A 15,019-nucleotide genomic window follows, 5' to 3' on the forward strand; every position below is an offset into this window, starting at 1 on the left:
AAAAAATGAGAGCACATAACCACCATTGTATACACATTGAATCTTGTATGATTAAAAAAATGTAAAAATAAAAAGAGAAGGTTTATTAGGAAAATATGGATTTTGACTGATTGATGTGAATTATTGTAATGTTTATTATTAGTATATTTGTTTTAAAGTTGAATAATATTTATAATTATTTTAAGCTTAATATATATAAGAATTAATTCTTTTAAATTTTGGTAAATGATATCTATGATTAGTGTAATTTTGTTACAAATTGGTGAATACTGTTTATGGTTATAGTAAGAAAATGTAATGTCATTTAATTATTATGAATTTAAATAGGATTTTTTTTTTCTCTCTTTATTTTTTTGAAATTTGAATTGTGTATGACTCATTGTCTTTTCATTTTTTCACATCGATGATATCGAATTTTGACATGTGTTGAAATTTTCGGGAGAAGAGGTTGAGACCTCGGATAAGGACGAATTTAATGTATCGTCATTTGTATAGCTGTCATATATTATGGTCTATTATGGTTTGTATAGTAAAGAGGCACATATAAGAACAAATGTATTATGTCATTATCTGCATGTATGTCTCGTGTCAAAAAATTTACCGGAAAAAAATGAGAGCACATAACCACCATTGTATACACATTGAATCGTGCATTATTTAAAAAGATTAAGTTTATTAGGAGGATATGCATTTCGACCGATTGATATGAATTATTGTAATTTTTATTATAAGCATCCTTTAAAAAATTTGAATAATATTTATAATTGTTTTAACTTTAATATAATAAGAATTCTTTTAAATTTGGTGAGTAGTATCTATCATTATTGTAATTTTATTACCAAAAGATATTTTAAATTTGGTGAATAATATTTATGGTTACGGAAAGAAAAGGTAATTTCATTTAATTATTTTGAATTTAAGTAGGATTTTTTTTCTTTTTGAAATTTGAATTTTGTATGACTCATTGTCCTTTCATTTTTTCACATCAATGATATCGAACTTTGACATGTGTTGAAATTTTCAGGTGAAGAGGTTGAGACGTCGTATAATGACGAATTTAATGCATCGTCATTTGTATAGTTGTCATGTATTATGGACTTTTAATTTGAAAACTGGAAAGCATCGAGCACACAGGTTTGTATAGTAAAGATGCCCGGATAAGAATGAAGTTATTACGTCATTTAAACAAATAATTTTCCCTAATGGGGGGGGGGGGGGGGGGGGGGGTTTCCCTCATTTTCCCTAAAATTAATTCAATAAATGACAATTATAATTTATAACTATCAAATGAGCGGGAAAAATTTCATAGGGTTTAGCAGGAGCAACCTTACCTTTATTAATAAGAGAACAACTTTACTTTTATTAATAAGATAAGAACCAAATATTTTTCTAAACAATTAAATAATTTTCCATCAAATTAATATTTACTTTTATTAATAAGATAAGAACCTAATGTTTATCTAAACAATTAAATAATTTTTCCATCAAATTAATATTAAGTAAAATGACAATTTTAGTGAGAAAAGATACATAGATTTGGGGCCATAAAGTCTAGATACTTAACGGATTTATCAAACTTGATTATAATAAATATAATAAAACAATAAATTAATTAATTAAATAAATGACAATTATAATTTATAACTATCAAAAGATGGGGGTTTGTATATACAGTTTCAACACATGAATCGGGGTGACTGATTGATGTGAATTATTGTAATGTTTATTATTAGTAAATTTTTTTAAAGTTGAATAATATTTATAATTATTTTAAGCTTAATATCTATAAGAATTAATTCTTTTAAATTTTGGTAAATGATATCTATGATTAGTGTAATTTTGTTACAAATTGGTGAATAAATATTTATGATTACAGTAAGAAAATGTAATGTCATTTAATTATTATGAATTTAAATAGGATTTTTTTCTTTTTTTTTTTTTGAAATTTGAATTGTGTATGACTCATTGTCTTTTCATTTTTTCACATCGATGATATCGAACTTTGACATGAGTTGAAATTTTCGGGTGAAGTGGTTGAGACCTCGGATAAGGACGAATTTAATGCATCGTCATCTGTATAGCTGTCATATATTATGGTCTTTTAATTTAAAAACTGGAAAGCACCGAGCACACATATTTGTATAGTAAAGAGGCACAGATAAGAACAAATTTATTATGTCATTATCTACATGTATGTCACGTGTCAAAAAATTTACCCGAAAAAAATGAGAGCACATAACCACCATTGTATACACATTGAATCTTGTATGATTAAAAAAATGTAAAAATAAAAAGAGAAGGTTTATTAGGAAAATATGGATTTTGACTGATTGATGTGAATTATTGTAATGTTTATTATTAGTATATTTGTTTTAAAGTTGAATAATATTTATAATTATTTTAAGCTTAATATATATAAGAATTAATTCTTTTAAATTTTGGTAAATGATATCTATGATTAGTGTAATTTTGTTACAAATTGGTGAATACTGTTTATGGTTATAGTAAGAAAATGTAATGTCATTTAATTATTATGAATTTAAATAGGATTTTTTTTTTCTCTCTTTATTTTTTTGAAATTTGAATTGTGTATGACTCATTGTCTTTTCATTTTTTCACATCGATGATATCGAATTTTGACATGTGTTGAAATTTTCGGGAGAAGAGGTTGAGACCTCGGATAAGGACGAATTTAATGTATCGTCATTTGTATAGCTGTCATATATTATGGTCTATTATGGTTTGTATAGTAAAGAGGCACATATAAGAACAAATGTATTATGTCATTATCTGCATGTATGTCTCGTGTCAAAAAATTTACCGGAAAAAAATGAGAGCACATAACCACCATTGTATACACATTGAATCGTGCATTATTTAAAAAGATTAAGTTTATTAGGAGGATATGCATTTCGACCGATTGATATGAATTATTGTAATTTTTATTATAAGCATCCTTTAAAAAATTTGAATAATATTTATAATTGTTTTAACTTTAATATAATAAGAATTCTTTTAAATTTGGTGAGTAGTATCTATCATTATTGTAATTTTATTACCAAAAGATATTTTAAATTTGGTGAATAATATTTATGGTTACGGAAAGAAAAGGTAATTTCATTTAATTATTTTGAATTTAAGTAGGATTTTTTTTCTTTTTGAAATTTGAATTTTGTATGACTCATTGTCCTTTCATTTTTTCACATCAATGATATCGAACTTTGACATGTGTTGAAATTTTCAGGTGAAGAGGTTGAGACGTCGTATAAGGACGAATTTAATGCATCGTCATTTGTATAGTTGTCATGTATTATGGACTTTTAATTTGAAAACTGGAAAGCATCGAGCACACAGGTTTGTATAGTAAAGATGCCCGGATAAGAATGAAGTTATTACGTCATTTAAACAAATAATTTTCCCTAATGGGGGGGGGGGGGGGGGGGGTTTTCCCTCATTTTCCCTAAAATTAATTCAATAAATGACAATTATAATTTATAACTATCAAATGAGCGGGAAAAATTTCATAGGGTTTAGCAGGAGCAACCTTACCTTTATTAATAAGAGAACAACTTTACTTTTATTAATAAGATAAGAACCAAATATTTTTCTAAACAATTAAATAATTTTCCATCAAATTAATATTTACTTTTATTAATAAGATAAGAACCTAATGTTTATCTAAACAATTAAATAATTTTTCCATCAAATTAATATTAAGTAAAATGACAATTTTAGTGAGAAAAGATACATAGATTTGGGGCCATAAAGTCTAGATACTTAACGGATTTATCAAACTTGATTATAATAAATATAATAAAACAATAAATTAATTAATTAAATAAATGACAATTATAATTTATAACTATCAAAAGATGGGGGTTTGTATATACAGTTTCAACACATGAATCGGGGTGACTGATTGATGTGAATTATTGTAATGTTTATTATTAGTAAATTTTTTTAAAGTTGAATAATATTTATAATTATTTTAAGCTTAATATCTATAAGAATTAATTCTTTTAAATTTTGGTAAATGATATCTATGATTAGTGTAATTTTGTTACAAATTGGTGAATAAATATTTATGATTACAGTAAGAAAATGTAATGTCATTTAATTATTATGAATTTAAATAGGATTTTTTTTTTTTTTTTTTTTTGAAATTTGAATTGTGTATGACTCATTGTCTTTTCATTTTTTCACATCGATGATATCGAACTTTGACATGAGTTGAAATTTTCGGGTGAAGTGGTTGAGACCTCGGATAAGGACGAATTTAATGCATCGTCATCTGTATAGCTGTCATATATTATGGTCTTTTAATTTAAAAACTGGAAAGCACCGAGCACACATATTTGTATAGTAAAGAGGCACAGATAAGAACAAATTTATTATGTCATTATCTACATGTATGTCACGTGTCAAAAAATTTACCCGAAAAAAATGAGAGCACATAACCACCATTGTATACACATTGAATCTTGTATGATTAAAAAAATGTAAAAATAAAAAGAGAAGGTTTATTAGGAAAATATGGATTTTGACTGATTGATGTGAATTATTGTAATGTTTATTATTAGTATATTTGTTTTAAAGTTGAATAATATTTATAATTATTTTAAGCTTAATATATATAAGAATTAATTCTTTTAAATTTTGGTAAATGATATCTATGATTAGTGTAATTTTGTTACAAATTGGTGAATACTGTTTATGGTTATAGTAAGAAAATGTAATGTCATTTAATTATTATGAATTTAAATAGGATTTTTTTTTTCTCTCTTTATTTTTTTGAAATTTGAATTGTGTATGACTCATTGTCTTTTCATTTTTTCACATCGATGATATCGAATTTTGACATGTGTTGAAATTTTCGGGAGAAGAGGTTGAGACCTCGGATAAGGACGAATTTAATGTATCGTCATTTGTATAGCTGTCATATATTATGGTCTATTATGGTTTGTATAGTAAAGAGGCACATATAAGAACAAATGTATTATGTCATTATCTGCATGTATGTCTCGTGTCAAAAAATTTACCGGAAAAAAATGAGAGCACATAACCACCATTGTATACACATTGAATCGTGCATTATTTAAAAAGATTAAGTTTATTAGGAGGATATGCATTTCGACCGATTGATATGAATTATTGTAATTTTTATTATAAGCATCCTTTAAAAAATTTGAATAATATTTATAATTGTTTTAACTTTAATATAATAAGAATTCTTTTAAATTTGGTGAGTAGTATCTATCATTATTGTAATTTTATTACCAAAAGATATTTTAAATTTGGTGAATAATATTTATGGTTACGGAAAGAAAAGGTAATTTCATTTAATTATTTTGAATTTAAGTAGGATTTTTTTTCTTTTTGAAATTTGAATTTTGTATGACTCATTGTCCTTTCATTTTTTCACATCAATGATATCGAACTTTGACATGTGTTGAAATTTTCAGGTGAAGAGGTTGAGACGTCGTATAATGACGAATTTAATGCATCGTCATTTGTATAGTTGTCATGTATTATGGACTTTTAATTTGAAAACTGGAAAGCATCGAGCACACAGGTTTGTATAGTAAAGATGCCCGGATAAGAATGAAGTTATTACGTCATTATGTGCATGTATGTCACGTGTCAAAAAATTTACCCGAAAAACTGAGAGCACATAACCACCATTGTATACATATTGAATCGTGCACGATTTAAAAAAAATGTGAAAACATAAAAAAATAAAGTTTATTATGAGGATATGGATTTTGATCGATTGATATGAATTATTGTAATGTTTCTTACAAGTATTTTTTTTATGTTTTAAATTAAATAAAATTTATAACTATTTTAAACTTAATATATATAATAGTTCTTTTAAATTTTGGTGAATGATCTATATGATTATTATAATTTTGTTACAAAATATATTTTAAATTTGGTGAATAATATTTATGATTAGAAGAAGAAAATGTATGTCATCTATATTTTTGAATTTAAATAGGATTTTTTTTCTCTCTTTTTCTTTTTGAAATTTGAATCGTGTATGACTCATTGTCTTTTTGCCTTTTCACACCTATAATATCGAACTTTGACATGTGTTGAAATTTTCGGGTGCAGAGGTTGAAACCTTGGGTTAGAACGAATTTAATGCATTGTCATCTGTATTGTTGTCATGTATTATGGTCTTTTAATTTAAATACTGGAAAGCACCGAGCACACAGATTTATGTAGTAAAGAGGTTCGTATAATAACAAAGTTATATAGCATTATCTGCATGTATGTCATGTGTCAAAAAAAATACCCAAAAAAATGAGAGCACATAACCACCGTTCATAATATAAAAAAAACATTAAAAAATGATGTTAATTAGGAGTATATGGATTTTGACCAGTTAATATGGATTCTTGTAATATTTATTACAATAATTATTTCAAAATTTTGAATAATATCTATAATTATTTTAGCCTTGATATAAGAATTCTTCTAAATTTTGGTGAATGATATCTATGACTATTGTAATTTTATTACAAAATATATTTTTGATGAAGTTTATTAGGATGATATGGATTTTGACCGGTTAATATAGATTGTTGTAATGTTTATTACAAGAAATCTTTTAAATTTTTCGAATAATATTTATAATTATTTCAACCTTAATATAAGAATTCATTTAAATGTTGGTGAATAATATATTTGTGATTATTTTAATTATATTTTAAATTTGTTGAGTAATATTTATATTTAGAGGACGAAAAGGTAGTGTCATTTGACTATTTTGAAGTTAATGGGATTTTTTTCTCGCTTTTTTATTTTCGAAATTTAAATTGTGTATGACACACTATCTTTTGGTTTTTTCTCACCGATAATATCGAAATTTGAAATGTGTTGATTTTTTTAGTGATGAGGTTGAGACCTCGTATAGGAACGAATTTAATGCATCGTCTTGTGATAGTTGTCATGTATTATGATTTTTTTATTTAACAATTGAAAAGCACCAAACATACATATTTGTATAGTAAATAGTTTCGAGTAAAAACGATGTTATTATGTTATTATATGCGTGTATGTCACGTGTCAAAATTTGACCGAACAAACGAGAACGCATAACCACCATTGTATTATATATACATCAAATCGTGCATAATTAAAAAAAAAATGAAGTTAATTATTTTAGATGAGAATGGTGGGTTTTTAATACATTATATCAATCGTCAGTACTGTAATACATGAAATTGAAGTAAAATTAATTTAAATGATGCATGAAATTGAAGTAAAATTAATACAAAGTAAAGTTCAATTTAAACGGCAAAACTGAAGTTTCAATTCTTTTTGATGTTTTGCTATATGAATTGATGATAATCCCCCATCCATAAACGTTTTTTACAATACTTATTAATTTAATTTTATGTTTTTGTTGTAATATGGTTTCATATTTATCTTATCTTAGTGAATGTAGAAGTTTGACGAATCTTCTACCTTATCACCCATAAGAGGCCTCAGTAAATTTACTTAAATCAATGATGCCTCAAATCTCAAGATTTTATCAGGAGCAACTTTACTTTTTATTAATAAGATAAGAACCAAATGTTTTTCTAAACAATTAAATAATTTTTCCATAAAATTAATATTAAGTAAAATGACAATTTTAGAGGGAAAAGATACATTGATTTGTAGCCAAAAAGTCTGGATACTTAACGGATTTATTAAACTTATTTATATTAAATATAATAAAACAATAAAATTAATTAAATAAATAAATGACAATTATAACTATCAAATGTGCAAAAAAAATTAGGGGTCTTAAGATATAAATCCCTGGTGACAAACCGTATTAGAACTAAATGACAAGTCTAATTAAAATTTGCTTCACATTCTTTATTAAATTTATTCCAAAAATGCCCCTCTGATCACAAATTCAAAATTACATCAAATTATAAATATACTATGATGAACTATGTTATTATTTAACATTTTTAAGTTTGCATCTACCATTTTTTTTCGTATAACACGTTTTTTTTTTTTTTTTTCATAATTTCATTATATAAAAATCTATTTTTCCCCTTTTCTACATAAAATTAAAAATTATGGTTTCTTTTTTCTTTTTTATTTTCATTTTTCGTATTTTTTCATTATATAAACTCTATTTTCCCCTTATTTTCAAGATAAATTGAAAATTATGATTTTTTTAATTTTTTTTTTTGCCGTAGACATCTATAGAATTCCGTAGAAATCTTTAGTAATCCGTAGTAACCCATAGACATCTTGAAACCCTAACTTCTTTCAACCCTAGCCGTCAGACACCATAGATACCCATAGACACTCATAGACATCTGTAGACATCTAAATCGAAAAATCTTAAATTTTTCCCAACAAACCCTAAATCCGATCCGCCGCCACCAACACCGCCACTACTCCCCCTCTCCACCCCCCACACCCAGACCCACCTTCACGATTCATCCATGTGGGTTGCAAGCAAACAACGAGCCTGCCATCACAGAGCCTCCCGATGCAATCCCTACACCGAGCGTCGTCATAGCCGTCGTCGTCGCCTACCATAACCGCCGCCATCATATCCGCTGCCATCTACCATAACCACCATCTTAGCCTTCATCATTCGCAGTATAATTGAAAAGAAAAAAAAGGAGGAAGGGAGGGGGACGTGTGTGAGAGAGAAGAGATCAGGAGGGAGAGAGAGAGAGAGAGAGAGAGAGAGAGAGAGAGAGAGAGAGAGAGAGAGAGAGAGAGAGAGAGAGAGACCAGAACGTGATATGTTGAGCGGTCGAGCGGCGTGAGTGAGAAAGAGAGAGGAAGAGAGAGAAAGAAATAAGAAAAAGAAGAGACACGTGACTTTTATTAGGTATTGTAAGGGTATTTTTGGGTTAAATAAAAATCAAAGGATGTGTATCAATTTTTATTTTAAAATAGGGATGTAGTTAAAATATTTTATTTGAGTTTGTCACTCATATCTAATTAAGTTTGGTTTAAGGGGTGTGTGGCATATTACCCCAAAAAATTATAGGGTTTACCAGGAGCAACCTTACTTTTATTAATACGATACTTAGATTTGGGGTCAAAAAATCTGAATACTTAATGGATTAATTAAACTGATTATATTAAATGAAATAAGATAATAAAAATAAATAAATGACAATTATAACTATTAAATGAGCGGGAAAAAGTTCATATGGTTTGCTATAATCAACCTTACTTTTATTAATAAAATACGAAGATTTGGGGTAAAAATTTTGGATACTTAATGGATGTATTAAACTTTTGATTATATTAAATGAAATAAAATAATAAAAATAAATAATTAAATAAATAAATGATAATTATAACTATCAAATGAGGGGGGAAATTTTCCTAGGGTTTATCAGAAGCAACCTTTCTCTTATTAATAAGATACGTAGATTTGGGGTCAAAAAATCTGGATACTTAATGAATTTATTAAACTTGATTATATTAAATGAAATAAAATAATAAAAATATAAATAAATAAATGACAATTATAACTATCATATGAACGGGAAAAAAAATTCTAGGGTTTACCAGAAGCAACCTTACTTTTATTAATAAGATAAAAGATCTATCAATCGAATAATTTAGTGAGAAGATTTATTTGTTTTGTAAGAAACTGTTAGTTTTTTCAGTAATTCGTTGATATTATTTTTATTTTTATTTTTTAATTTTGTACGCTCGAATTTATGTCGGAGGTTGAAGAAACTAACAATTTAATTTGTTATTTTGTACCCTAGAAATAAAAAAATCAATACAAATCAAAATTACCCTCATTAAATTTTAACTATTCAATGTATGGTGCATTGTGAAAGATTTATTGTGTTTTTATGGTGCAAAGTGCTATTAATTTTTTTTAAGTGTGCAAAGTACGAAAATACTATATTTCAAGGATTCAAAATGAAATTAAGCCCCTGGTATCCTATAATGATTTATCTTTTCCCCGAAAAAATTATATTAATTTAATATTCATAACAATTTGTCCTTTTCTAAAACTTATATTTTGGAAAATTTTATAATCACTTAATTTCGGCCCAATAAAAAAAGTTCAGCCCAATTAAAAAAAGTTCGGCCCAAATAAATGAAAATTTACGAGCTGAGATGTAGTATTGGGCTATACAGTGATAATATTTTTAAGAGATGCAAATATATTAATCGAATTAATTTGATTGATCATATCAATCCTTTATGTGAAATAATAATTAATAGGTCTTTAAAATGATTTTAAAATTTAACCATATAGTTTATACAATGTTTATTTTGAAAAAATAAATCAAAGCTTTAAGTCGATCGTCTTATGAGAAATCAAATTGTGACTCATTATTTGGTGCATGGCAGTTCCATAATTATTGTTGACTGGTCGTACTGTAATTGTTTGATGAGTACCTATTTTGCAATTATTGTTAAATATCAGTTATTTAATTATTTGTTGAGCTGTAGTTTTGTAATTGTTGTTGAATTGCAGTTCTATAATTACTCGATAAGTGAAATTTATTTGGTGAGTGACCTTCTGTTGATTAATGTTGAACGACAACTTTTTGTTAATATTACTTTTTGAGTGAAAGTTTTTAATTACGATGTTAAGTAGTATTTTCAATTTTGTAATTACTTGATGAATGGTAATTCTGCAATTACTTAGTGTGTGGCAATTTCGTAATTACCAGTGACGGCTATGAAGAGGTATTGGGGGGCCCAAGAAAAAAAAAATTAGATAATTTGTAGTTAATTTTTTTTTTAATATTAGTCTTGTCCCCCTCCCCAATTTTTTTTTAAATATATTTCTTAACCCTTCAATATTTTATTTTGTCACCATAATCTTATATAAACTAGATTTTTGGCCCGTGCGTTGCACATGATTGAATTAAAATTAATACAAAGTAAAGTTCAATTTAAACGACAAAATTGAAATTTCAGTTCATTTTGATATTTTGCTATATATATTGATGATAATCCCCATCCATAAACTTACCGAGTGTCCAAGTGTGTGTATATATGTATATGTGTGTCAAAAGTGTGAGTGTATGTGTGAAAAGTGTGTGTATATGTGTGTGTATATGTGTGTGCGCGTGAAAAAGGTATTGGAGTGTTGTTTATGTATGTGAGAAAAGTATGCTGGAGTGTGTGTATTATGTACGTGTCAAAAATGTATTGGAGTGTGTGTCGAAAATGTATTGTAGTATGTAGATGTGAGCGTGAAGATGTGTAAGTGTGAAAATTGAGTATAACCGATTTTGAATCACATAACTAGAGATATCAAACCTCATTATTCATATAGGTTGATTTTGAATCCGATTATTTTTAGATCAAAAAATAATCCGATCTACATGGATCCGAACCAAATCCGATCCAAATTGAGTAAATCACCACCCCTAATTTTGATCCTCAAACACATTCAACAATCAACCAAGGCTGAAAGCATTCAGACAGGGAAACACAATATAAGACATCAAAACACTAAAACAAACATCTCAAATTGCACATAAAAAAAAATCTTTACATCAAACAGAATCAAATCCACCTCTACAAAAACTATAAAAAAAAAAAAACAAGAAGAGAAAATTGAGGAATGAACAAATTACAAGGTGAATAAATCAAATCAGCCAAGATATAATATTTCACCTCCTAATTCTCCAAGCCGACACCGAAAAAAGCGGCCGATCTTGCCAACAAATCACGACATTGCCACTCTCCTCCCTAATCCTATACCCGTCTCCCGAATTACTACAGCTCTGCATCAACCTATTCGCCTGCAACATCCCGTAATAGCTCAAGGGCACATTAGTAAAACCACACAACTCGAACCTCCGCCTCCACTTCTCGAGCTTTTCGTGCCTCTCCCTCCTCTCCACCCCTTCACAAGCAATAATATTCTTGATCTCCTCTCCCAACAGCATCTTCTCCATCTTCAATCTCTCCACCGAAACCCTAGGCAGCGCCGACTCCAGACAATCGAACAACGCGGCGTAAAAGTACAAAGACTCCGATAATCTCTCCATCAAATTCTTACCGTTATGGTCCGAATCTTGCTCCGTCACCACCATAACTTTCGGGGATAAACCCCACAAAGCACCAAGAAAGCTCTCGATATTCGACGAAGAAGCCGAGTCGTTACTCGGGCTGTAGTCATTGACCAAAACGTCCTTCTCTAGCAACTCCCTCAACGTACTTTGATTCATATGCGCAACCCTTTGCAAATGAATGTTGAGACCGTTGTTCATCGGCGTCAACGGTGACTTATTAATTGAACTATCGGGAGCTAAAAGAGTGTGCAGCTGCATAATCGAACTAATAGCTAACGCCTCCCCTGTTTTGACACGCAATTTTTCGAAATCAAGATTCTCCAATTTGGTCACAATAGGGTTGAACTGAAACGGCAAATCCAACTTCTCGGCTTCTTCGGTCAACACATGAGCCATATTTTCAAGAACCTCCTTCTGTTGATGGATACCCGTTATCCGTAAATGGGGCGGGCCTTCGGGCCGGGCGCTCAAGTCCCGGATCAGGGCGCACCACTGCGCTGGTTCGGACGCGTTTAAATCGATGACGTGGACAATCTTCTCTCCTTCCATGGCTTCCACAATAACTTGGTTGCTAATCACAAAGGCCACTTTAGTAAACAGCAAGAAATCGAAGAACATTTTCCGGACAAGGGTTTCCTCTGCTAAATCCGGGATTCTTGTGGAGTGGAAGGCCTTGTAGACACCGGGCCACGTTCTTAGGATTCTGTCCGCAAGCGCCTCGGAGAAGTACGACGCGATCCTCTGCATGGTGTCGCCTTCCGACGAGGCGAGGTGGGAGATTTGGTCGAGGGCGATGTTCGCGTTCTCGAGACTGCCCGACGCCACGTGGTTCGCGCACGTGACCAGGAGGTGGATCAGGCATAACCCCCTCTCTTCGGGTTTGAGCTCGTTCAGCCATGGGTACGGTGACGTCATGCCGGGCGAGAGTGACATCATGGGGAGCATTTGGAGTGGCGATGATGTTATTGATGATGATCCGTCTTCTTGAAACATTTCACAAAATTCCACAAACAGATACCCAAAAGACTCCTTTTTTTTTTTTTTTGAAATCAACTACAAATTAAATTACCGATTTACCTCGAAACGAAGAATCAAACTAAATAACAAGAACTCATTAACCAGGCCGAGAATTCAAAATTCCTTTCAGGGTTTCTCAATTCATCAAGAACCCAGAAAAAGCCCCAACCAAGATCAAATTTTTCTCTTAGTTTTCTTACAGAACACAGAGAGAGAGAGAGAGAGAGAGAGAGAGAGAGAGAGAGAGAGAGAGAGAGAGAGAGAGAGAGAGAGAGGGGTTAGGTTCAAATTGAAGGGAGAGAGAGATAGAAAGAGTAGTCACCGTTGAGGGCTAGGGAGTTTTCTTGTCGCAAACTGGTGAAGGTGTCGTTTTGCCTGAAGAGAGAGAGAGAGAGGGAATATGGATTTACACGAAAAACAAGAGCCAAAATTTGTACTATACATTCTGCCCCTAAAAAAAAGTTAAAAGAGGGGCCTTTGTCTTCAAAATTTGTTGTTCGAGGACATCATCACTTGTCATTATCTCCTCAGATGGGGAGGAAAAATAAAATTTGACGGTGACGCGCTTGTTTTCAAGGGCGGAATAACCTTACTTGGGCCGAGGAAATTCCTCTATATCGGTTATTCAAGAAGATTAAAATAATAATATTTTATTTTTTTGGAGCGGTGATTTCTATGTGTTTATTTATTTTCTTGACCGGAATGTATGAATGTGAAGAGCAGAGTTACGAGGAATTTAGGTGGCTTGGTTTTATCCTCCGGCGGTCAGCTAAACTGTTTTTATGTGTTCTGTTTTAAGGAAGAAACAAGTGTCCCCGACTTTTGTTGACCTTTGACTTCATTAAAAAATATTATTATATTTGAAATTACAATGAGAAAAATTAATTGTTTTTTTTTTTTTTATTTATATTGTTATTTACATATTTGATAAATTATCGAACTAATAATTTGGTACATTTCTACCGAGTTGGGATCAGAAAAAATTATTATTTAAACGAATTTATTAATTTATTATGTATTAATTTGTCGGGTTCTAGTTTATATATTCGTTGAAGATATTTTTCATTTTGTCAACAAGCAAACACAGTCTAAAGTCTTTGTGAACACAATTTTGGACTTGGGAAGTGCAGTTGGGGAAAAAAAATGAGAAACAATGTGCAATTTGGAATTGTTTTCCTAGTACTTGTATGAAGTTGAAATTTAAATAAAATCAAAATATTTAGAGCATTTTTACTTTACTGTATTAAAGTTGAATATACGGTGGAATCTCGATAAATTAATAATCTCGTTTAAGTAATAATTTCTTTTGGACTCCACTCGATAAAAACGTATGCAATTATTAGTTCGATAATTTAATATTTCGTTAAATTAATAGAATTTGCTGGTCCCGATGTACTATTTTATCTAACTTAAGTAATAGTCCATTTATTTGGAAAATAGTGAATGACATGCATTTGCACATAGTTCATATAATTTTCTTAAATGTGTTATGTATTATTTAACAATTCAATTGATTAATAATTAATATTAAAAATAAAAATGTTACCAGTACAAATTATTTCAAACATCCACAATTGACATTTTAGGCGAAAGGACAAAAAGGAAACAAGTTCGACACGACTTTTACGAGACATTAGATCGTTGTGTAACGGACCAAGTCGAGTGGAATGTTTGTACAAATACTTGTTTCAATATTTGTTAAGCTCTTAAAGTGGTGTTTGAGTTTGATTCGATATAATCAATTGAGACCACGAGACGGAATGAATATTAATCGAGCCGAACACTAATTGAACTTGAGTAGCTTGATTTTTTGTTCATATCAATAGAGCTCGAGCTCGAACCAATCTGCATAGCTTAAAGAACGAATAAACTATCTTACTGTCCATGCATAGTTTACCTTATCGAATAAATTATGTCCGAGTAATTCTGAATTATATTCATGATATTTCAATTTATACTCCTCATATTTT

The 15,019-nt window shown here is 29.5% G+C and overlaps 1 protein-coding gene across 1 annotated transcript; it reads right to left on the reverse strand.

Annotated features, from left to right (window-relative positions):
- Positions 1-11,451: 11,451 nt before the first annotated feature.
- On the reverse strand, positions 11,452-13,797 carry LOC105958968 (scarecrow-like protein 3). The gene has a single exon (XM_012982974.2). The coding sequence runs from the start codon at positions 13,023-13,025 to the stop codon at positions 11,628-11,630; it is 1,398 nt and encodes a 465-aa protein (XP_012838428.2). The 5' UTR covers positions 13,026-13,797; the 3' UTR covers positions 11,452-11,627.
- Positions 13,798-15,019: the final 1,222 nt, after the last annotated feature.

This window comes from Erythranthe guttata, chromosome 14 (assembly GCF_056151865.1).
Source record: "Erythranthe guttata isolate IM_541 chromosome 14, IM_541, whole genome shotgun sequence".
NCBI lineage: Eukaryota > Viridiplantae > Streptophyta > Magnoliopsida > Lamiales > Phrymaceae > Erythranthe > Erythranthe guttata.